This window comes from Chlorocebus sabaeus, chromosome 5 (assembly GCF_047675955.1).
Source record: "Chlorocebus sabaeus isolate Y175 chromosome 5, mChlSab1.0.hap1, whole genome shotgun sequence".
In the NCBI taxonomy this organism is placed as follows: Eukaryota; Metazoa; Chordata; class Mammalia; order Primates; family Cercopithecidae; genus Chlorocebus; species Chlorocebus sabaeus.
The window spans coordinates 77,318,811-77,344,736 of NC_132908.1; the positions used below are offsets into that span (position 1 = coordinate 77,318,811).

Here is a 25,926-nt window from a genome sequence, read left to right on the forward strand (position 1 = left end):
GCCTGACCAACATGGTGAAACCCCGTTTCTACTAAAAGTACAAAAAAATTAGCTGGGCATGGTGGCATGCACCTGTAATCCCAGCTACTCAGGAGGCTGAGCCAGGAGAATCGTTTGGACCCGGGAGGTGGAGGTTGCAGTGAGCCGAGATCATGCCATTGCATTCCAGCCTAGGCGACAGAGCAAGACTCTATCTCAAAAATAAATAATCTTAAAAAAATCAACAAGGGAATTTAAGTCAACTTCAACACTTGCCAGTTATATCGAAGTCCACACCAAGTAGATTTTGTTTAAACAAAATAATTATTTCGCTTGAATGAAATAATCTACTTGATGTAGCTTTTGCTATTTCTTCTAGCATTGAAATAAACTTTGACAACTAAGGTAGTTTCCTTTATAATTCATAGATGTGCATGTGGGCTTAAATGAAATAATTTTAATAATCTAGATGAAAAATTAACATTTCCTCGTTACCAGCTGGTTTCGTGCCCATTCAAGAATACAAACCAATATGCATACCCTTTCTTCCCCTCACATTCTCCTAAATGCCTGTGGTGGGACGAATAGCAAATTCTTAAAGATATCATATCCTAATCCCTGGGACCTGGGAATGTGGTGCCTGACATGGCAAAATGGACTTTGTGAATGTGATAAAGTTACGGATTTTGAGGTGGGAGATTATCCTGGATTGTCTTGGTTGGTTCGGTGTAATCACAGGGGTCCTTGGAAGAGGGAGGCAGGGGGCTTGGAGTCAAGAGAAGGAGATGTGAGGATGGATGCAAAGGTTAGAGAGATGAGGGACCATGAGCCAAGGAGTACGTGTAGCCTCTGGAAGCTGGAAAAAACAAGGAAATGGATTCTCCCGCAGGGCCTCCAGAAGGAGCAGAGCCCTGCTGACGCATTTTAGATTTCTGACTCCGGAACTGTAAGGCAAGAAGGTGGTGTTGCTTTAAGCCACCAAGTTGGCAGGAATTAGTTACAGCAGCCATAGGGAACTAATACAGTGTCCCTTGGTTCACTAAGAGCACTTCCATTTCCCAGATGGGAGCCTGGGCTCACGAATGGGCACTGTGGTTCCATTCCAGCTCCACCTTCTGTGACACTTGGCCCACCTCAAGCAATGCACGTGTCTTCTTTAAGCATCAATTTTCTAGTGTAGAAATGGGGGCTGTCGAGGAAATTCAATGCACAGCTTCTTGGAGAGCATTTAGAAGGCTCCCTTGCACATGGCAAGCAGTAGGGAAATGGTAGCTGTTATTTTGCATCCTACTTAGCTAGCTTCCTTTTCTTCTCCTTTTTTTTTTTTAAACAAAAACAGCTTTACTGAGATTTATTTTACATACTATAAAATTCACCCATATAAAGTGCACAATTCAGTGACTTTTAGTGTGACTTGCAGAGTTGTGCAACTGTCCCCATAATCTCATTCCAGAACGGTTTCATTGCCCCAAATGAAATGCCGTACCCATTAGCGGTCACCCCCCACTCCCTCCTCCCCTCAGCTCCTGGCAACCACTCAGCTACTTTCTGTCTCTACAGATTCACCTACTCTGGACGTTTGATATAAATGGAATCACATCGTACGTGGTTTTGAGGTTCATCCACGTTGCCGTGTGTGTCCACTCTTGATTGCTCTTTATGACTGAATAACATCCGTCGTATGGAAAGACTATATTTTGTTTATCCACTCATCAGTTGGAGAAGATCTTTGTCCTTTTTTTTTTGGCATTTCTTCTAGCATTGAAATAAACTTTGACAACTAAGGGAGTTGCCTTTACAATGCACAGATGTGCAGGTGTGTGTATATATGATGTATGCATGAGTGTGTGATGTGAATATGTGCATGTCTATGTACATGCATGCGTGTGTGTCTTTTAATCGAAGGTCCTAAGGAAAATCACCAGGACCAGAGGTCCCACCTCCCTGGAATGCCAAGTCAGCATCTCTGATACTACTGAAGATGCCTCGAAGGCAGGCCCAGGGCTGTTGGCCAGAACAATGCCCTTGCCACCTGGAAAAGGTCTGTTGGCTTCCACCTGAACCCTTAAAGTACCTTTCTTCATTTATAAAACTGGTCACAGACCTGCAACAGCTTCAGCATCACCAGACCCAGCACTACACCCTAATTCCTTCCCTCAGTGCTGTGTCTTACACTTGCTGAGCCTCAGTTTCCCCATCTATAAACAAGGTTAATCCCAGGTAACCTTGTCATGTTGCTATGTTGTTAAACTGCTATATCAGGGAACCACTGAGGAAATTAAATCACATTTAGTAGATCAAATAGAAAGAGCTAGGCTTTGCCTGAAGTAGGAACTCAAGAAATATTAGCTACCATTGCTACCATCACTACCACCACCACCGCTGCCACCATTACCATCATCATTCATGAAGACTGGCTGCTTTGTGTGAGCAGTCAGGGTGGAGGAGGGCCCTGGGGTCCACCTCAATGGGGGGAGACTGTTTTTTCGCCGACATTAGTAGTTGAATTTTTATTATTGTTTTGGAACCCTCTACAGACACTGTACCCGCTTACTGCTTGCTCCTGATGGGGGATTGCTTCTACTCCCCCACTGCACCCTTCTTGGAAGTCCCTTGATGGATAGCCATGAGAAAACAGTGCCTAAGACCTTCCTAAGGACATTGAGGGAGGAAAATGACAGCTGAGCAGATAGGAAAAGCAATTAGTTGGTTTCTAAAACTTGACAGTGGTCAAGACTCCATCATCCTCTTCTGGGCACCAAAATCAAATCCAGAATTCAGGAGCCAAGCGGGGAGAATCAATTCTCCTCCCCTTGGATCTGCCACGGGTCAAGCTGCTCCTGGTTAAAAAGCCAGATTTCCCATCACAGTCTGGCACTTTCTGCGCGCACAGGGCAGTGGCCAAGTTGGACAAGGTCTTAACACCACCACGTCAAAGGGTTTTAAGTTAGTTCATTAGCACAAGTTCCTTACTTGCCACACTTTGAAAGACAAAAGATTAAAAAACCCTCAAGTTTTTGTTGTTCCTGATTTGGAAAAATCATCTGCTTGTAAAAATCAAAAAGGTTAGTGAAAGTGTATTGGCCTTGGGGAGGGTACTTGAAGTGTGTCAGGAAGAACAGCTGGGCTTAGGGAAGTGGATACAGGGATACCCGTGCTGACAAGAGGCTGCCCCGGGGGCACCCTTCCTGACCTCTCAGTGATTCACCAGATAGTGTGGGGCTAATGCCGATGACACTCAGAGCCTTCCTAAGCCAGTTTCCCTGGGCCTCTTCTGAGACAAGCTCGGCACCTAGAGAAGCAGTGGTGATTCTAAAGGTAATGAACTGGGGTCATTACCTTTAGTTCAGGGCAAGGAATGAGATGTTTCTCAAACAGTCCTAATTTTGAGGAAGTATCAAGGGAACTGTAATAAACCCAGAAGGCTATTCAGGACTTTTGCTACTGCATTCTGAAGTGAGATTGACTTATAATTTGCCTTTCTCCTCTTCTCTTTGTCTGGTTTGGAAATCCAGGTCATACTGACCTCATCACAGGAGCTGGAAGTATTTTCTTTTTCTTGTTCTCTAACCATTTGGATAAGGGAGGGGTTATCTGCTCCAGAATGTGTGGTCAGATGATCTATTCTAGAATGTTTAGATTTGCCTGCAAAACCCTCTGGGCCTTGTGTTCCTCCTTTCTTGCTTCTTCTGAGTACTTTTTAACAACTAATTCAATTTCTTTTTTTTTTTTTTTTTTTTTTGAGACAGAGTCTTGCTCTGTTGCCGAGGCCAGAGTGCAGTGGCGCAATCACAGCTCACTGCAGCCTCGACCTCCTGGGCTCAAGTGATCCTCCCACCTCAGCTTCCTAGGTAGCTGGGACTACAGGCATGCACCATCACACTTGGCTAATTTTTGTATTTTTTTGGAGAGACAGGGTTTCGCCATGTTGCCCAGGCTGGTCTTGAACTCCTGGGCTCAAGCTATCCACCTGCTTAGCCTCCCAAAGTGCTGGGATTACAGGCGTTAACCACCACTCCTGGCCCAATTTCTTTAATAGTTATTTCTCTCTTCAGGCTTTCTAGCCCTCCTTTAGGCTGTTTTGTTGAGTTGTATTTCTCTATGGAAGTGATTATTTTATCTAGGTTTTCAAATTGAGTGGCATGGAGTTATTTACAGCGTTTCAGGCTCAGAAAGACCATACCCATCTATCAATAAATACGGAGGGTGTCGGCCACGCGCAGTGGCTCACACCTGTAATCCCAGCACTTTTTGAGAGGCCGAGGCAGGCAGATCACGAGGTCAGGAGATCGAGACCATCATGGCCAACACGGTGAAACTCCATCTCTACTAAAAATACAAAAAAATTAGCTGGGCATGGTGGCAGGTGCCTGTAATCCCACCTACTCAGGAGATTGAGGCAGGAGAATGGCATGAACCCAGGAGGCAGAGCTTGCAGTGAGCCGAGATCACACCACTGCACTCCAGCCTGGGTGACAGAGCAAGACTCCGTCTCAATAAACAAACAAACAAACAAACAAACAAAGAGGGTGTCAAAGAAGTACATCCTGTGCCACCAAGCAGTGCCACCAAGCACTCTTGACCCTCCCCCAGTCACAACATGTTTTTGTCAGCAATCAGGGTTTAGGAAAATTTTACTGCCTGGAATCCAGCTGGGTCATGGTATAGAGGCCAGTTCTATAGTTAAGTTTGTAGTCAAATTGCCTGAGTTTCTCTCCTAATCCCAACCTGGGCTCTTGTAACCTCGGTCTCCACCTCTGTAAAATGGGTAGAACAACCACCTCTCAGGACTGCCATGAGAATCACACAAGGTACTCCGGAAACTCCAAGGCCTCATCTCAGTGAAGTACTTATACTCTAAAACTTTCAACCTTACGGCTTTTCATTTCACAAACTTTCCATTTACAAAGTCTTATGAATGCCAACTCCAGGTGCAGAGCATAAGCACTTCAGGTTTCCTCAATCCCACCACCTGGCAGGCACAACACCATCTGCATTTTCATCCCCACCATCTTAGGGCTTATTAGTCTAGAGCAGTAGTTCTGAAACTGGGCTCACTGGACCAACAGCAGCGTCTAGGAACTTCTGCTGGAGGTGCAGATTCTCAGGCTTCACGCTACACCTACTAAATCAGAATGCTGAAGGTAGACTGAACAGTCTGTGTTTCAACATGCCCTCCAGGGGACTCTGATGCTGGATCCAAGTTTGGGAGCCCCTAGATTCTCAAAAGCCATAGGGCACTTCCCATGCTTGCACTTATTTCCCAAGTACTTTTAAAACACGGTTCTCTATTATGCTCAATAAAGGGAAAAATGATAATCATATTGAAAAAGTGAGTAGGAAGAGATAAACAAACGTTCTAGAAGTGAAAGCTGAGATCATTTTAAAAGATCAATGGAGAGAAAATGGCAAATGTTGCGTGTATTGTGTGGGATGACTCGTTCAATGGTAGAGATAATTCTGCAAACACTGAATCATGCAATGTGTGAGATGCAACGTCTGTGCAGCAGACAACAGTCATCAAGACGCAAGGAAAAGGATCTCAAACATCCTTTGAGAAATGTGGACATGGGGCCACAAGCCTGGCATAAACAGTGATGCTCATCACCTTCCTGGTAATTTGGAGAATGCTGCAAGTCTTTATGCTATTCTAGGGCTCAAAGAGAAACGATGGCTCCTAGTTAGGGATGTTTCACAGGTTAAAGGCCCATGTGAACCCATAAAACACCGATGCTTTGGCCTGTTTAGACAAGAGTGCTAAGCAGTTCACCACGCCAGAACCACAGCAAGGTTTAGCAAACCCACCAGCTTTTCCATACAGATGAAACCAGAGTAACTTTAGAAAAAAAGAGAGAGAGAGAGAGAGAGAGATGTCTAGTAGAAAGTGTAAGCAAGGCAGAGAAACTGTCAGGTTTTAAAACTTTGAAGGACCAGATCACATTCCTTCTCACAAGCTTCACATCCAGGGAGGAAAGATGGATCTACCAACTAACGGATCTATGAACCATCTCTTACAACCAAACACATCTGCTGGAGCTCCCGTATATACCTGTGACTGCTACAATTCAGCATGAACGTGCAAAATCCACCCCCAACCCCCCTGAGATCCTGATTCACTCAACTGGGATAGAGCCCATTTTAACAAGCTCCCCAAGGGATACTAAGGCAGATGGGCCCCGGATCACAAAGCCAGTACTCATTACCGAAGACTCAGAATCAAGAGCAGTGTAGAATGGCTGCACACGCCCCACAAACACTGCTGGGGAAAAAACGCAGTCTGAAACCAAAACACCACCCGCCAGAGCCCCAATTTAGCATTTGTTCCACAGCAGATCAGGGAAGTCAGCAGTAAATGAGTAACATGTTACATAAGTTGCTGTTCTGTATGCAGAACCTTAACTCACCAAAGAGAAGTTAAAACCATATAAAAAGCACCAGCCCACCCCCAAAACAAATGCTGTGCAACTGTAGCCAGGATCCCCCATCCCCTTCTGCTGGGCTAAGATGAGCCCTCCTTTGTGCTGCAACGCCCCAGGGCTCACCCTTGGGCCCCTGGAGACTGGATCCTTCAGTCCAGATCAGGGAAGGTGAGGTTAGGGAAGAGGGTAGAAGGAGGACATTCAGGGCTACGTGGGCATGAACACTGGCTTCAGCAAAGCTTCCCTCTGGCTGAAAACACACATGGAAACACGTTTTGCTGGACTACACCTCTGGCCTGTTGCTGAAAAGTTCTGGAACCACAGCATCCCCTCTCTCTTGAGTCTTGTCCAAGAACCTCAAACCACTCTCTTCAACATTCTCCTTCTCTCTCAGACAAGGATTCTCAGTCTTTTTGTCTTCCCAGTTCCCCCAAACCTGGCTAACAAGTTAGTTCTGATTAGAATGTGAAAGGCTGATGGCTGGGACAATTATCACACCAGTGACCACAGAAGATGTCATTGCGGGTATGGTGAAGCCATGCACATGTATGTCACATGTGTTACTCCTTGCATGGAGCCAGCCTCAGGCACCTTCTCAGCATGAGGCCAGAGGGACAGCATTCCAACTTCCTGGCAAGTTTCAGAGGGAAAAGTCCATACCTATCTCTTCATTACTCTACTTCAAGCACCCAGCATGGTGAATAACTCTTAGGAAGTGATTAAAAAAATCAGTATTGAATTGAATTAAATTGACACCTGATGTGAAACTTCAAGGCCCCACCCCCCACAAATTTGGCCACAAAGGTCGTCTCAAAATGCAGTACAGTCACCCAGGAAGCTTGTTACAAGTCCATCTCCTGGGCTCCACCCCAGACTAAGGAAATCAGACTCCATGGGATCTGCATCTCTCACCAGTTGCCAGGTAATCTAATACATGCAGAATCTGAGAGCCAGTGCCTTAACTTTACAGCAGGATCTCACGGGCACCAATGCTATGGGATGTGATTAAGCAAGAGTCCTTTTGAAACAGACAAAACAGAACAAAATAGAGGCCGGCATAGTTCAAGTAGGAGTAGAGAACATACAAGGTCAGGCAAACATGAGGAAGATAAGAGATCAGAGACAAGAAAGGTCTAGAATAGCATTTTGGAGCTAATAGGACTATCAACGGATCTCAACAGGTTGGCTCTCCCGTTTCCCCTGCTTGTGGGGTACCATGCCTTATCACCAGATCATGGACCAGGGGGTATCAGCAAAGCCGAAGGGTGAAGAGCACAGAGCTGGCAGATCTGCCTCACTGCAGAAGGTTGCACAGCACAAGAGGCACACCCTCATGTAGACCTCTGCGAGTCTGGCTTCTCTCCTCCACACTGCAGACTGTCAGCAACAGTCAGCAAATCTTCCTCCCTCATGCTTTACTCTTGGGTTGCCCCATACGAGCAGGGGAGGGGGCTGCTAACAGCTGGAATGCAGGGAACCCTGCCAGAGCCTTGCCCCTGCACCCAAGGGGCCACAAAAGCTCCCCTCGCCACCCTTCCTGAGACAGGGAACTCCGCCACCGCCGGCAGCCGTCGCAGCAACATCAAACACGGGTGTTTATGCCAAGCCCCATTTACACGAGCCCACTTCTTCTCGAGAGATGAATTTCTAAAACAAACAGCTTTTACATATGTTCACAGGCACAGTCACGTCAGCATCAGGGATCCCCAGACGGAAACATGAGTCAGTCTGGGGCAAAGATGCTAAGTAAATCCTGTTTGGGTGAAATTCCTCTCTCTGGAGAAACAGGCGCCTCAACGCGGATTGCTCAGATTTCTCAGCAAGAGTCCCTAAAGACAGCAGACTCTCTCAGGGGAGCCAGTTCTGCACATTCTGGACTCTAAATCTACCATCGTCACACTGAGGTGCGTTGGCCTCATCACCCCAACCTTCTGTGAGCCCTTCTAACCATTCCCCCTGCACCCCAGCATCCCTGTCCCCACATGCACCCTGGTTTCATCGGGGAATCTGATGGCCCTGCCCTGTTGGGCAATGGTTGCTCACACACCTGTAAGATTTCTGGACATTCCAAGGCTTGGATCTCTGGCAGCCAAAGAGACAAATGCCACCAGGTAGACACACAGGTGTCTGAGAAGTAAGGGACTGCACATAACTGATAACTGGCACAAGCAGCTAACCTGAAAGACTGATGCCATGAAGGACTTAGGTAAGGAGCAAAGTGACTACACAGGAAATCTCAGGTTTGGGAGCATGAACTACATTCATTACCTCCTGTTTCCTTAATTTTGCCTATAGAGACTTTGGAAAAAGGAGGAATTCCATAACCTAACACAGCATACGCAGGCTGTGTTAGAGTAAGAGGGTGCAAACCGAAAGAATTAGTGCAGGATGAGGTCAAGACAGCATTTAGGACCCACTATAGTCTGAACGTTATGTTCCCCCAAATTTCATATGAAGAAACCTAACACAAAACGCAATCACAACATTAAGAGGTGGGGCCTGTAGGAGGTAATTAACTCATAAGAGCTCCGTTCTTGTAAACGGGATTAGTGCCCTTATAAAAGAGGCTGAAGGGTGCTGCCTTGCCCCTTCTATCATGTGAGGACACAGAAGGTACCAGGTAAGAGGAACAGGCCCTCGCCTGACGCAGCATCTGCTGGTGCCTTCATCATGGACTTCTAGCCTCCAGAATTGTGAGAAACTGGATTTCCAATTTTCATAAATGACCCACTCTAAGGTGTTTTGTGACAGGAGCCTGAACAGACTAAGACAGGACCTAACATAGGCCAATCATCCCACCTAGAGACAGTAGAAGGGCAAGAGGTTCCAGCATAGGCGCTGGCGTGGTGAACTCCAAGCCCACACTGTATGTGAGAAGACGGCGTGGACCCCAACCCAGACCCCACCTCTCTGGGCTACACTGCTGGGGGCATGATAAGGCTGCCAGCAAGGGCTCTGCACCGTGACCTGAGAGGCACTGGCCCGCTGAGGACACACACCTTGGGTCCTGGGGGTGAGGACCTGAGCTGCCCTCAGAGAAGTGGATCTAGAGGGGTTACTATGGCCTTGGGTGTCTTGAAGTACAGTCTGCAACTTTGGACCCATTCCAGACCTTGGTTGGAACATCAGAGGCTTAGCCTCCCCACACGCATGAGGGTCTGTAACCAACACGGGCCTATGACCGAGTCTACAAAGCTCTAGGTGAGACAGATGAAGGGGGAATCACTGGTGAGCTAAGAGGTAGGGATGGAGGTGGGGGGTCTTATGTATGTCCCTAAGCTGCAGGCAGAGCTCCCCTTTCGCCATGGCCAGAGCCAAACCCAAGAGAAAGAAAAGCTACAAACCAAGCCCGTTCTCCACCAGCGTGGCGTGGTTCACATCGCAATCGCCCACATCTTGCTCTCCGACGTGATCATTCAAATCCAAGCCAGGCTGATGGGACCCGTTTCCAAAGTGCCTCTCATCCTTCTCAGAGCTGGCGTCCCCATTTTCCATCCCATTCTGAGCCTTTTTCAGGGGCATTATTTGCAAACCACTGGGGGTAGTCCTGTAAGACACCGTCTTGGCAGCCCTGTCACCTCCTGCAGGGGGCTTGCCTGAATACCCCTTTTTTGGCTTGGCCAGAGGAGGGTTAATTCGCTTCCGTTTATGGGAGGTCCCCTTGCTCTTTCCAGGATCTGAAGGTCTGTGGGAGAGTTTCTCAACAGACGGGCCTCGACCGTCACGCAGGAGCTTGGAGGTGCTGGACTGCTTCCCTGACTTGATCCTCTTGTCCTTGGACACGTGCAGCCCATTGAATTCATCAATAAACTCCTCACAGTGCAAGAGGTGGTGCTCCGGCTCCCACGTGTCCTCTGTGCTCCCGTAGCCTTTCCATCGGATAAGATACTCCCATTTTCCTTTCTTGTTCTTCCTCTTGTCTACAATCCTTTCAACCTGCGATACAAGACGAGAGGGTCAGAAAACAGAGAGAGGGGGAGGAATAAAGTCAGTTCCAGGCATCAAAAACAGCATAAAGCCTTTGCGATTGAGGCATCTACCTTAGCCAGGGGGTGAGCCACGAGCTGTTCAATGCCAGAAGCCAACACTGGCAGGAGGGTTCAAGAAGGCTGGTTTATTTTATGACATCACTGTATGGAACCCAAGGCACATGCAGTCAATTCCCATGACCACTCTAGATGCCACGCCCAGCTGGTGGTAGCCTCATGTCCATCCAGGCTTACTTTTATTTGAAATCACATTGCAAGTTTTCATAACAGATCTTTATTCTTTTCATTGCACCAAAGTAGACGCAGGCTATTAAAGACCAATTTGGTGTGAGTTCTTCATCCTAATTTATAATAAGTAATATTTATTGAGCAATTATATCAGAGGTACTATGCCAACTTATCCTCACTTATAATAATACCGATGATCAGTAACATTCATTGGGTGCTTATGAGGCAGACACTACACTAAATGCTGGGCATAGACTCTCCCATCTCATTTTCTCCTGGACAACAACTCAATGAGGTATTTTTCTATCCTCAATTTACAGAGAATGAGGGCTCAGGGAGACCAAGTAACTTAACCAAGTTCCAGAATAGTAAGGGCAGAACCGGGGTTTGAACCACTCTCACTTCTTACTCACTAGGCCACACTAACTCTCTTAACTGCAAAAATCTTCCATAGTGACCAAAAAGGACTTGAATTGAAAATGTCCAGTTCTCCCCACACAGCTCGCCCAGCTGCAACACAGAGGCGCAGCTAGGAGGCAAAGAGATAGGTGACATTTGTTGAGTACCTACTATGCACCTCACGTGTCCCCATGGCTGTACACCACTATTGTTTTTCCATTTGATAGATGAAGATATTGCGTATAAGGCAACTCGCCTACCATGCACCGCTTAGAGGCGATACTGGTGGGATTTGAACCTTCATGTGTCAGGCTCCAAAGCCATGAGCTACTGTCTACATGTCTTCAAAGGTAAGAAAACCTCCCCTGTCTTTATGTAATCCCATGGAAAAATACACTTGGAAAATGCCAGTCCCGATGCTAATAACTGTTGGATTTAAGTGAAGGTTATGTGAGGGTTCATTTAGTATTCTTTCAACTTTGCTGTAGATTTGAAACTTTTTCAATTAAAAGAAGGTGGAAAATTCCCAATGTTATACACCCCAAATGCTAAATTTCAATGAAAAAGTAAGCAGTTATATTCAAAAGTTTATTCTACTTCAATGTCAATATAATATGCTTTTCTAGAATGGAATTTTGACCCAATAAAATTAAGTCGAGTGAGGAATAAGCCTCTGAAACTTACAAAAAGAAAAATAAAACAGGTGAGCGAAGGTGAGTACAGTCATAGTTGATAACTGTTGAAGATGGGTAATGAATACCCGGGGTAATTTATATGGCTGTTTATGCTTACGTGTTTGAATTTTAGTATGTTTAGAATTTTAATCCTAAAAAGAAAAAAACTTTGAAAAGTGGGATCGTTTCATCAATGGCTTTTGTACAACAGAGACTATGCAAAATAATTAAACCATTTCTTTGCTTTGAACTTAATAAATATGCAAATAACTAGACCATACTGCCTCTTTATAATACTGCTTCTTCATAGACAATTTAAATTGCTTCCTTAATTGATTTATCTCCATCCAAATCGGCTATCAACATTTGTTTCCTTATTAAATGCCTGTGAACATGTCTTTTAGATTTATTAGATAATTTTTAGATATAATACATAAACTCTGTAACATTTTTTAAAAAGTAAAATCATGCCTAACTAATCCAATATCCAACCTTCGGGTTAAGGAATGGGGTTACTGAGTATTTCTTTGTAATAATGCTTCAGAATGCCAAGGATTTCTGGAGGAGTCTGCAGCTTTGCTCATTTTGTGACCACTGTAGGGAGAAACTCTCTACAGGTTTACTGAGGGAGGAAAGAGAGTAAGCAACCTGGCACGGCCTGAAACAGCAGCATTTGTGAGGACACCAACCTAGGAACAGCAGCAGAACCCAGATATTTCCTGGGAGCTAAGGGATGTGGTTTATTCTCATGGAGGCCTCCAGCTCTAGAAAATATATGCTCACTTCCCGGGATGGAGAAATTTCTTCCCCAGGATGAAGTGGAGGACCATGTTAGACAAATAGTCAATACAATGGATGAGTGCGTGGGTGGGCAGATGGATGGGTGGGTGGATGGATTGATAAATGGATAAATGGATAGATGGAAGGTGGGATGTATGGGTGACTAGATGTATAAATAAATGAATAGATGGATGGATGGATGGATGGATGGATGGATGGATGGATGGATGTGGGATGGATGAAAAGGTGGGGATAGAGGTGGGTTCATAAAAGGATGGTAGATGAATAGATGACACTTATCAATATGGCATTAGTAAAATATTTAAGAACAGGGCTTTGTAACAAAATAATCTGTTTTAAATCCCCTGCCGTGCCTCTTATCATGTGTTCTTGAGCAAGTTACTAAACTTCTTTGGGCCTCAGATGACTCATAGAGCAAGGCAGAAGTAACAGTGCCTATCTCTTGGGGTTGTTGTGGGAAATACACAACTATGTATGTTTGCATTCCACAGTAATGTTGGATAGCTTCCTGTGACCACAAACCTTGGTGGTGTCTAAAGACAGAATGTTCCTCCACCTTTCACAATATGACCCCTTAAAACAGTCAACTCCTCCCTGGGAAGAAGAGTGAGTAGACCCACTTAGATAAGTGCTTCCATGTATGGAAGGTGGCTATGCATAGTTGGGCTGCATGAAAAGCTGAGGGTTAGCAAGGGTGCAGGGTCTAGATGGCTATTTGGGGCCACACTGGAGGCAGAGCTTAGTTTGTTCCCTCCAAATCACTGGAGGTTTCAATCACAGAGTCACAGGTAGCTGGCGCACATCAAGGCTAGTTCTTCTACCTCTGGTCCCATCCACAAAGCTACTGGGTGGCTTGTCAACAATTTCTACTTAACCCAATAGCAATGATGAGCAGTATTAACAGGACCATCTCTAATAGCCTGGTATGTGGAGGAAGACATCTGGTTCTGTCACTTTCTATCCATATGACCTTGGGCATGTCACCCAACCTCTCTGGCCTTGGTATCCCCATCTGTAAAATATACAATAATAAAGAAAAACTGAAAGAGTTAAGATACAGGATCACTACAAGATGAACGGATTAGTCTGATAAACATGAACTTCAGTTGACAAAGCTGCTTTTATATATATTGTTTCACCTCCAATTTAAAAAAGCAAACAAACACAAGGTTTTTGCAGGTTCAGAAAACACTGCTTTTCCTGAAACACTGGAATAACCATGAAAAACTCAGGGGAAAGCTGGCTCCCAAACAGCCCGGCATACTTTGATCTCCGGCATCTCTTGGGACCTAATCTTCTATACATCTCTGTGTAGGCTTCTGACTCTTTTCCTCTTCTCAGGAGCACCTCAAACAGAACCTGAATTCTAATTTGTTTTGTTGATAAGAAAAGCCCAAGTCGTTTAGGACTTGACCTTGCATATGATTGCAACATTCTCTCTCTGGGAAATCCTTTCTTCTTAAGCTCCCCCAAAACCTCCTCCACTGTCCCATAACTCCTCACACCAAAAAACAAAACAAAACAAAACAAAACAAAAAAACAACCAGAGAGCTCGCCCCCCTGGTCCTGGCAGCTCTGTCTCCTGATGCTCTACCCCCACTCTACCTGGGTAGGCCACTTGCTTCATCTGAAGCTCAGTCCTTCCAAATGGAAACAATAATTAATTCTCTTCCCTTTATTTGCACATATGAATGAATGAATGAATGAATGAACAAATGAATGAATGAATGATATTAGAAAATCCTGTGTACACACCCCCACCAACTTCTTTTCTCAAAAATAAGCAATCTGAGATGCTGAACTATTCCTCAGAGCTCAATCAAATAATTCATTAACATTTACTCTCCATGATCCCAGCTAATGTGAGACTCTGCTCTACTGCAGGTGGGGGGTAGGGAAATGCTGATGCAATTATTACCGGTGCCAGGATGCCACCTGGATGGCTGTCTCAGTAGGATTAATAATGATGACAATCATCTTAACCGGTATATGCATAGTTCTAGGAACTGTGTAAATCACTTTCAGGTGTTAGATTTCATCTTACGCCCAGCCTTCCGGCTGGATATCATTCTGCTCATTTGACAGGGAGGAAACTGAGGCTCAGAGAAGGTGGGTACCTTTCCCTTAATCACACAGTCCGGAGCTGGTTAACCAAGAATTGAACCCAAGTTCATCTGACTCCAACAGCTTGAGTTCCTAGTCACATTCTTGCCAGTGAGAAGCTATTACAACAGGGCAGGGCCAAGCAAAGCATCAACCGTTGGAACAGCAACAAGAGGAATGGATACTGAGGAAGGAAACGGCTTCACAGAAGTAATGCATGCAATAACTCTTCAAGGGATCACTGATACACGAGGCACCAGTGTGCAACAAGAAACCTCGCAAACTGTCATCAGGGCTCACAGGCTAATGGGAAACACAGAAGGAGCACAACATAATACATAGTAACAAATTACAAAAAGTACTCTGGGGCACGGTGACTCACACATGTAATCCCAGCACTTTGGGAGACTGAGGTGGGTGGATCACCTGAGGTCAGGAGTTTGAGACCAGCCTGGCCAACATGGTGAAACCCCATCTCTACTAATAATACAAAAATTAGCTAGGCGTGGTTGCATATGCCTGTAATCCCAGCTACTCCGGAGGCTGAGATAGGAGAATCCCTTGAATCCAGGAGGCAGAGGTTACAGTGAGCCAAGATGGCACCACTGCACTCCAGCCTAGGAAACAGAGTAAGACTCCGTCTCAAAAAAAAAAAGACTCGTATGACTCGTACTCTGATGGCAAAGAGGAAGGTGCTGTGAGAAACAATGGCAGCGGGAATGGAGCTATTTCAAACTGAACAGTCACGAAGGCTCCTCCAAGAAAGGACAATTTAAAGTGAGGGCAAACTCAGCCTGTAGAGACGAGAAGGACTGGAGCAGTGAGGGGCCTTCCGAGCAAGGGAGAACACCCCCTCCTCCTCAGCCTTTCCACTAGCAGGCTGATAACATACCACCACCACTACCTAACACTGATTCAGCACAACTAAGGGCCAGCCACTGCTGTACTTGATCCCTATACATTAACTCTCCAAAATAACCCAGCAAGGTAGGTAATTTTATTTTCTTATTTTTTATATAAAGGACAAAACAGGCACCCAGAAGTTATGGACTTTGGTAAGCACAGGAGAGCTAAGACTTCATCCAATACATCTTGGCTCCAAATCCCATGCTCTTGGCGAACACATTACACATACCTCTCAGTGTGCAGTGGGCCCAACCTGACCAAGGCTGGCAGCATGTCTGCAGCTTCAGGCTCTTCCCCTCAACTCCTGCCAATTTCCTTGAAGTCCTGAAGCATCTTTCCATTACTTCTGATTAGCCTCCTGCATTGGCCTCTCCTAGAGCCCCTACCATGCCAGCCACAGGGCCTCTTCTCCCTCTGCTTCAATGCTTCATTGGTCCACATGGAAACAGACTCATCACCAGTCATACTCCCCACCCCACATTCCCACCAAACCAACACAATATATACAATTGCAATCGCTCTGGAACCCAGGATTACAATCAAAGATTTTGCAGACTGCTGAAGGGATATCTTTCCAACAGATGGCACTGGATTGAGAAATTTTGGGTTTACTAGTACATGTCTTGGTCTCTGGGAGCAAAAAGCAAGGCCAAGAAAAAAGAACAGAGAAAGAAGACATCCATGCCTACAGCCCCTGTCCATCCATGCACCAGAGCAGCCATCCCCAGCCAGAAACAGCTCATTCCCTAACTCTGTACCTCAAACCCCACATCCCTGAGGACCTTTCTTTCTGCAACCTTTCAACATGCTGGGACAACTCCCTTGGGGGCGCAAAGCCACAGGCACCCCATGGTTACAACTTGGGGTATGAAGTCCTCGGGAAGGATAAAGAGGGCAAGTTCTGGGACCAACTTGGCATGTGCTGTTGAAAGTCCAGAAGACTTAGATTGCTTCAGATAATCGAGCCACAAATGAAGGCGGTAAAAACAGGAGGATTTTCCCTTCTAGCACAGCAAAACTACACAAGGGAAATGGCTGTCAGACCAAGAAGTTTGGCTCAGAGCCATGTAAACCAAACTAGATTTTGGACAAGGGTCTGACTGGGGGACTCTGTGGCATCCATGTGGTGAGAGAGACCAACAGGAATTTTCATGTCCACTCTGCTGGAAAACACTACGCTTACAGAGACCTCACACAAACAAAATTAGTAATAGCAGCATCATCACACAACATGGTCATAAAAATGTTTAAAATGTAAGAACATGATCATAACTAAAATGTTCTCAGTACAGTCACACCAGTGAAGGGTACTACTGTATATTTTTGAATAGTATTTGTGGTGTGTCTTCCAATACCACAGAAAATATGACCTTTGTTTTTTAAAAGAGAGAGAAGAGATACATGATGAAATGAAACCAACAGGCTGAGAAGGAAGCTGAAATGAAAAAACAACTCATTTACATACGAAAGGATGTAAAGGAATCAAAGAGAAAATGCAAGCAAGGGAATAAAATTCCCACTGGAACCAGGAAAGGACAGAACCAACATGCAGGAAACCACACCAGCGATGTAGACAACATACTCGAAAAGCTGTCCAAGAGAGCAGGAGAAAAGGACACGGAGATTTTAAAGAAAGCACTAAGGAAAATGAGAATAGATACCTAGGAGAGTTCATAGAGATCCACCCAATCTAAGTCCAACAAAGAGAAAAAAAATCAAAACAGGACAGAAACACTAATCAAGGCATAATAGAAGAAATCTATGTCCTAAGTCTGCAAGTCAAACAAAGATTTCAGTGATGGGGGAAGGGGAGTTTGAGAATAAATCACCTTTATTTCTACCCTCGCAAAGCTTCTTCATTTCAAAAAATTGAATTATCTGCCTCATCCCCCAGCCCTCCCCCATCCAAAAATCAGGCCAACTTCAGAATGTTAAGTTCCAGAACACCTGTTGAAGCAATAAATATGCTGAACTCAAGAATCATATAGCCCAAGTGGTACTTCAGATGAGGAGGAGGGAGGAAGATATCTCATGTCTTAGGGGACAAAATATGAATCGTCCATTTAAAACGTGACTCAAATAGGTACTTCAGAGAACAATTTTAAACCTAAACTTTTAACGTAAAACTGGAGAAGGTGTAGTAAGAATACATACTAGGATTAATGTTATACAATGAAACCAAATAAACATCTGAAGTTGAGGCTTAAGTAATCATTGTAATTATGACAAATTGAAAGCAAATATTAAATGATTTTCAAAGGATTACTTGCATATATAATGTGAAAATAGAAAGCAAAACTATAATACCGTGATTTTTTAAATGCCAAGTTAAGATAATGAGTGTAGGAAATGATCAAACATGAAGAAGAGTGAAAACTTAACTCAGTGATGTTTGCCTTTATCACTACAGTAACATGTTTGTGTATATTGACAAAACAATTACTTTCAAGACAGAACACACGCCCATAAAATGACACAATCAATGATCATAGCACTTTTACTCATAATAGACAAAACCCGGAGAAATGTAAGTATTTTAACAGAATAAACAGACCATAGCATAGCTGTGCAGAGAAGTACTACTCAATAATAAAAAAGAATGATACACACAGCAATTTGGAAGAAACTCACAGGCATTATGCTGAATGAAGGGGCCAGACTCAGAAGACTACGTACCAGGCAAACTCATCTACGGTGATCGAAGCCAGATCAGAGGCTGCTGCGTGTGGGGGTGGATGGCGGGGTGGGGGTGAGAGTGATTGCAAAAACCATAAGGAAACTTTCTGGGGAAATGGAAATGTTCTATAATCGGATTTGGGTGGTGATGTATACATCTGCCAAAAGTCACTTTTACACTGAAAATGTGTGTTATTATATATAAGTTTTGCCTCAATAAAGGTGTTTGAAAGACACACACAAAACACATAGAAATAAAAAGAGGAAATACACACTTCAAATCAAATGAGAAGATGGAAATAAGGTCTACATTGCAAAAGAAAGTTTTAAAAATGAAATTGTATTAAAGCATAAAAGCCAAAAAGCATTAAATAAGACAGCAGAAATGAGGCCAAATATATTATTTACCAAAAAAAAGTCCTGTATATGAATACTTACAGCGGCTTAATTCATCATTTCCAAAAACTAGAAACAACTATATTCTTCAACAAGGAAACAGATAAACAAACTGAAGTTCATCCATATAATAGAATACCACTCAGAAATTAAAAGGAACAAACTATTACTTGGCACAGCAACATAAATGAATCTTACATTCAGGTGCCAAGGACCAGAAGAGGAGGGGATGATTACAAATCGGCTACACAAGGGAATCTTTAGGTGATGAAACTGTTCTGTGTGGTCCTGTGGGGGTGGATTCAGGACTGTGCATTTGTCAAAAACCACAGAGCTGTAGAACACAAACAAAGTGACCTTTTTTGTATGCACTTTTTTTTTTTTTTAATCAACCAAGGTGTCAGGGACTCCTAGGATGGAATGCATTCAGTCACAAATGAATCTCACTGTATTACAGACACATGATACAACCTAAATACAAGAGATAGGGAAAAGAAGGTGACCCACGTAACTCTAGAAAACTGTGTTTTAACTGGACAAAATAAAGACAAAGTATACAAATACTGTACTCTAGTTCAGCAGTCCTCAACCTTTTTGGCACCAAGGACCAGTTTCATGGAAGACAATTTTTCCAAGACGGGCGGAATGGTTTTAGGATGAAACTGTTCCACTGCACATCATCAGGCATTAGTTAGATCTCATAAGAAACGTGCAACCTAGATCCCTCGCATGCGCAGTTCACAATAAGGTTCGCACTCCTATGAGAATCTAATGCCGCCGCTGACCTGACAAAGGCAGAGCTCAGGTGGTCATGGTCCCTTACCCACCACTCACCTCCTACTGTGTGGCCCGGTTGCTAACAGGCCACAGTCTGGTACCAGTCCATAACCAGGGGGTTGGGATACCCTACTCTAGTTGACAAAATTGTTTTTCACAGAGGTACAAAGAATTAAAAAATGACTTTACACATGTACTAGGTTTGAGCAAATATGTAAATAATTGATAGGAAATGAAAGCTAGTTTTCTCACTGCCTGATTAAAAAAAAAGCTATAAATAAGCTAAAGGAGAAGATTAGAATAAACCCTGGAATATTGAATTGGAGCCAGAGATATCAGTATAAACTCATGTTTACTTGAATACATTTACACATATAAACATGAAAATATAATATATGTATACATGGGTTACAGCGCACACATATTTCCTGCATCTTTCCTCTGAGAGGGCCAAGAAGCAGTCACACCCCAGTATCAATGAGCACATCTGCAATATAGGTCATGGTTTCTTAATATCACTCTCCAATGAAAAAAAACCTAGGGCTCCCTAGGAAAATGCCTAATTCTAGGGCTGGGACAGAAAACATGTAAGATGACCCTAGAAGATCTTAAGAGTGCCAATAGGTAAGAAAGTGCTCCAAATAAATAAATAAACCCACAATGATGGGGGTCTATCAAAAGGGCCAAATGAAAGAGCTCCCGAGGACCAAATGAAAGAGCTCCCAATGGCCAAAACTGGAACAATCTGAGTAACAAAACAAAATTAAGCAACATGCTCCTGATAATAAGAGTAACCCAAAGAATATATATCCCAAAGAATTATAACCCGAAGAATGAATATTCAAGAGTCCATCTGATATAAACAGGTGAATTAATCAGCAGTTAGCCAATTACGGCCTGCAGGCCAAATCTGGTCAGATGTTTCTTTTTGGAAGGAAAGTTTTATTTGGACACACTCATGTCCATGCATCTACATAATATCTGTGGCTGCTTTCACAATACAACAGTACAAGTAAGTTGTTGTCACACAGAGTGTTCAGCTCACAGATATTTACTCTGGCCCCAAAAAAAGTTTGCCAACACTTAACACTATAGAAAACCACAAAACCAAAGATAAATAATAAAAGAGGAAGAAACAAAGGCTGTATAAAACAACCACAAAGCAAATGACAGGAGCAAGTCCTCACCTATCAATAATAACACTGAATGTAAATGGATTAAATTCCCCAGTTAAAAGATATAGAATGACTGAATGAACTAAAAAAACAATACCCAACCACATGCTGCCTATAAGAAATTCACTTCACCTGTAATGACACACACAGATTGAAAGTGAAAGGATGGAAAAAGACATACTACACAAACAGAAACCAAAAATGAGCAGAAATGGTTATATTTATAGCAGATAAAATAGACCTTAAGTTTAAAAACTGTAAAAAGCAATAAAGAAGGTCATTATACAATGATAAAGGGATCAATTCAGCAAAAGGAAATTACAATTTTAAATATGTATGTACCCAACACAGGAGCACCCAGATATATAAAGCAAATATTATTAGATCTATAAGGAGGGACAGACCTCAATACAATAATAGTTGAGATCTTCAACACATGACTCTCAACATTGGACAGATCATGTAGGCAGAAAATAACAAACATCGGCTTTAACCTGCACTACAGACCAAATGAACCTACCAGACATTTACAGAACGTTTCAATCAACAGCTGCAGAATGCACATTCTTCTCATTAGCACATGAAGCATTCTCCAGGATAAACCATACATTATGCCATGAAAGAAGTCGCTACAATTTTTTTTTAAATTGAAATCATATCACTTATCTTTTCTGACCACAATGAAATAAAACTAGAAATCAATAACAAGAAAAACTTTGAAACTGCACAAATAAATTGAAATTAAGCAATGCGTTCCTTAAATACCAATGGGTCAATGAAGAAATTAAGAAGGGAATTTAAAAATTTCTTGAAACAAATGAAAACAGAAACACAACATACCAAAACCTATGGGATACAGAAAAGCAGTACTAAGAGAGAAGTTAATAGCAATAAACATCTACATCAAAAAAGTAGAAAGATTTCAAATGACCTAACAATATATCTCAAGGAACTCGAAAAGCAAAAAGAAACCAAACTCAAAATTAATTTAAAAAAAAAGAAATAATAAAGATGAGAGCAGAAATAGACTAAAAAATACAAAAGGTCAATAATATAGTTTTTTAAAAATACAAAATCAACAAACCATTAGCTAGACTAAGTAAAAAATTGAGAAGACACAAATAAAATCAGAAATAAAAAAGAAGACATTATAATTGATATTATAGAAATACAAAAAATTCCATCGAGACTATTATGAACAACTATATGCCAACAAACTGGAAAGCCTAGAAAAAGTAAATACATTCCTGGACACATACAACCTACCAAGATTAAACAGGAAATACAAAATAGAAATAGAAAACCTGAATAGACCAGTTAACAAGCAACAAGATTGAAGAGTAATAAAAAAAGCCTCCCAACAAGAAAAGCCCAGAACAGGATGGCTTTATAGATGAAGTCTACCAAACTTCTAAAGAAGGACTCTAAAACTATTTCTTCCCAAAAATCTGAAGAGGAGGACCCAGGCATGGTGGTATGCACTTAGAGACCCAGTTCCTCTGGAGGCTGAAGTGACAGAATCATTTGAGGCCAGGAGTTCAAGGCTGCAGGGCCCTGTGATTGCGTCTGTGAATAGCCACCACACTCCTGCCTAAACAACATAGTGATATTTTGTTTCTAAAAAAATTAATAAGTAAAATAAAATGATAAACTAAAGGGGAGGGAATTATTCCAAACTCATTCCATGAGGCCAGTGTCATATTGACACCAAAAGCAAACAAGGACACAACAAGAAAAAGAAAACTACGGGCCAATATCCCTGATGAATGTAGATGCAAAAATCCTCAACAAAGAATACAAGCAAACTAATCCAACAACACATCAAAAAGACAGTACACGATAATCAAATGGGATTTATCCCAGTGATTCACATATGGCTCAACATATGTAAGTAAATAAATGTAATACATCACATTAAGAATGAAAGGCAAAAACCATAAAATCATCCCAATGGATACAGAGAAGGCATTTAATAAAATTCAACACCTCCTCATGATAAAAACTCTCAAAAAATCAGGTATAGAAGGAACGTTCCTCAACATTATAAAGGCCGTATCTGACAAACCCACAGCCAACATCACACTGAATGAGGAAAAGTTGGAAGCTTTTCCTCTAAGAACTGGAACAAGACAAGGATGCACCCTTTCACCACTCTTACTCAACACAGTATTGGAAGTCCTAGCCAGGGAAATTTCACAAGAGAAAGAAATAAGGGGCATCCAAACTGGAAACGAGGAAGTCAAATTATCCTTGATTGCAGACAACATGATCCTATATATATGTAAATCTAAAGACTCCACCAAAAACCTCTTAGAACTGATGAATCAGTAAAGTTGCAGGATACAAAACCAACGAAAAAGTCATGTTTCTATACAATAATAACTACCTGAAAAAGAAATCCCATTTACAATAGCTACAAAATAGTAAAATACATGGTATAAATTTAACCAAGGAAATGAAAGATCTCTACAATGAAAACAATAAAACACTGGTGGAAAAAATTAAAGATGAGATTAAAAAAAAATGGAAATACATCCCATGTTCATGGATTGGAAGAATATTGTTAAAATGGCCATACTGGCCAAAATGATCTGCAAAGTCAATGCAATCTCTATCAAAATACCAGTGACATTCTGCACAGAAATAGGAAAAAAAAAAAATCCTAAAATTCATACAGAAACACAAAAGATCCCGAATAGTCAAAGTTATCCTGAGCAAAAGAAATAAAGCTAGAGGCATCACACTACCTGATTTCAAAATATACTAAAAATCGATAGTAACCAAAACAGCATAGTACTGGCATAAAAAAAGACACATGATTTCATGGCTAAGACCTCGAAAGCACAGGCAACAAAAGCAAAAACAGACAGATGGGATTATGTCAAACTAAAAAGCTTCTGCACATACTGCAAAGGAACTAATCAACAGAATGAACAAATAACCTGCAGAATAGGATAAAATATTTGCAAACTATGCATCTGACAAGGGATTCATATCCAGAATATACAAGGAACTCAACGCAAGAGTAAAAAACCAAACAGCTAAATTAAAAAATGAGCCAATGATCTGAAAAGATATTTCTCAAAAGAAAATATACAAATGGCCAATAAGCATATGTGATATGGTTTGGATCTGTGTTCCTGCCCAAATCTCATGTTGAATTATAATCCACAGTGTTAGAGGTGGGGCCTGGTGGGAGGTGACTGGATCATGGGGGCAGAGTTCTCATGAATAAACTGCCATCCTCCCTTGGTACTGTATAGTGAGTTCTCAAAAGATCTGATGGTTTCAAAGTGTGTAGCATCTCTCCTCCTCTCTCTTACTTCTGCTCCTGCCATGTAAGATGTGTCTGCTTCCCCTTTACCTTCTGCCATAATTGTAAGTTTCCTGAGGCCTCCTCCCAAGCAGAAGCCACTTCGCTTCCTGTACAGCCTGCAGAACCATGAACCAATTAAACCTCTCTATAAGTTATGCAGTCTCGGGTATTTCTTTATAGCAGTGTGAGAACAAATAACAATAAGAAAAAAAGCTCAGCATCACTAATCATCAGGAAAATGCAAATCAAAACCGTAATGAGATAACATCTCACCCCAGTTAGAATGGCTGTTATCAAAAAGATAAAAACTAACAAATGCTGGCAGGGATGTGGAGAAAAGAGAACCTCATAAACTGTTGGTGTGTAAATTAGTAAAGACATTGTGGAAAATAGTATGGAGGTTCCTCAAAAAACTAAAAATTGAATATCATATGATTCAGTAACCCACTACTGGGTATATATCCAAAGGAAAGAAAAACAGTATGTCTAAGATATACCTGTACTCTCAGGTTCACTGCAGCACCATTCACAATAGCCAAGATATGGAACCAACCTAAGTGTCCATCAACAGATGAATGGATAAAGAAAATATGGTATACATATTTATATACAATGCAATACTATTTAACCATAAAAAAAAATGAGATCCTATCATCTGTAGCAATAAGCACCAGCCTGCTGGACATTGTGTTAAGTGAAATAAGCCAGGCATAGAAATATAAATACCACAAGTCCTCACTCATATGTGGAACCTAAAAAAGTTGATCTCATAGAAGTAGAGAGTAGAATAGTAGTTACTAGAGGCTGTGAAGAATAGCACGAACAGAGGATAGGGAGAGGTTAGTCAACAAATACAAAACCACAGCTAAACAGACGGATTAAGTTCTAATGTTCTACAGCACTGTAAGCTGAACATAGCTAACAAAATTTTATCATATATTTTCAAATACCTAGAAAAGAGGATTTTTACTATTCCCAACACAAAGAAATGATAAATGTTTGAAGGGCTGCATATGCTAATTACCCTGATTTGATCATTACACATTATCTATATGTATTGAAATATCATACTACACCCCACAAATACATATAATTATTATGTGTCTAAAGGTTTTCTTTAAAAAGTTGAACTGTATATGGAAAAGCAAAAGAACTAGAATAACTAAAACCATTTTTAAAAAGAACAAAGTTGGAGAAGTTACAGTGCCTCTGCAAAATTCCAGATAAATTAGAAAGTTAAAAACCTAAGAACATATCAAATACAAAAAAAAAATGCGTTTGAAGACTTACAGTGGAGAAGGTCACTGAAACAAAAATCTAATGGCCATAAAGAGGGACAAACTTCACTAAATATTAAAATTTTTCAATTCGTAAAAAACATCAAAAATAAAATTAAATGACAAACAATAAACTGAGAAAATATTCACATTTGCAGCAAAAGAGTACCATCCATAATATATAAGGAACTTCAAAGTCAATTAAGAAAAAGAAGTAAAAACGGGCAAAGAAGCAGAGTAAGAAACAGAAATTCAAATAAATAAAAATGGATATCAACATATTAAAAAGAGGGTCAAGCTCATCACTAATCAGGGAAATGAAAATTAAAACAATGAGAAAGATCGGCAAAAATTTAAAAGGTTGCTAACATCCTATGTTGGCAAGGATGTGGGGACACGAATAGCTACATATGTTCTTAGCATATGTAAATGGATATACCCTTTAGGGAAGGTAATTTAACAGATATCTATGCAAATCAAAATGTACACCCTTCTCTCCTCCTCCCACACACAGTACACAGGGTCACATCATGCTTTCTCTCGACAGTAGTCAGTAAACAGAATAAATGTGTCACCTCTGAACAGAAAGGTTTAATTTCCTATTTTTTCTCTTCTCTGCCACAGCAACAGAGAGGCCACCAGGTGCAACGCGGTGCAGCTAAGAAACAGTGAAGCCTTCAGCAGCAGCCTGGGTCTCTGAGGGACTCGCTGGGCAGAACATCCCACCAAACACTATGGGACAGGGAGCATGAGTGAGAAATAAACCCCTGCGGTGTTAAGCCACTGGGAAAAACTCTGCACAAACCCTTGA

General features: G+C 42.1%; 1 protein-coding gene across 1 annotated transcript in view; it reads right to left on the minus strand.

Annotated features, from left to right (window-relative positions):
- CDYL2 (chromodomain Y like 2) overlaps nucleotides 1-25,926 on the minus strand; it is a 206,483-nt gene that overhangs the window by 74,473 nt on the left and 106,084 nt on the right. The window contains exon 2 of the mRNA XM_073015594.1: nucleotides 9,743-10,334. Within this exon, the coding sequence (XP_072871695.1) occupies nucleotides 9,743-10,334 (592 nt within the window). The remainder of the gene's footprint in view (nucleotides 1-9,742; nucleotides 10,335-25,926) is intronic.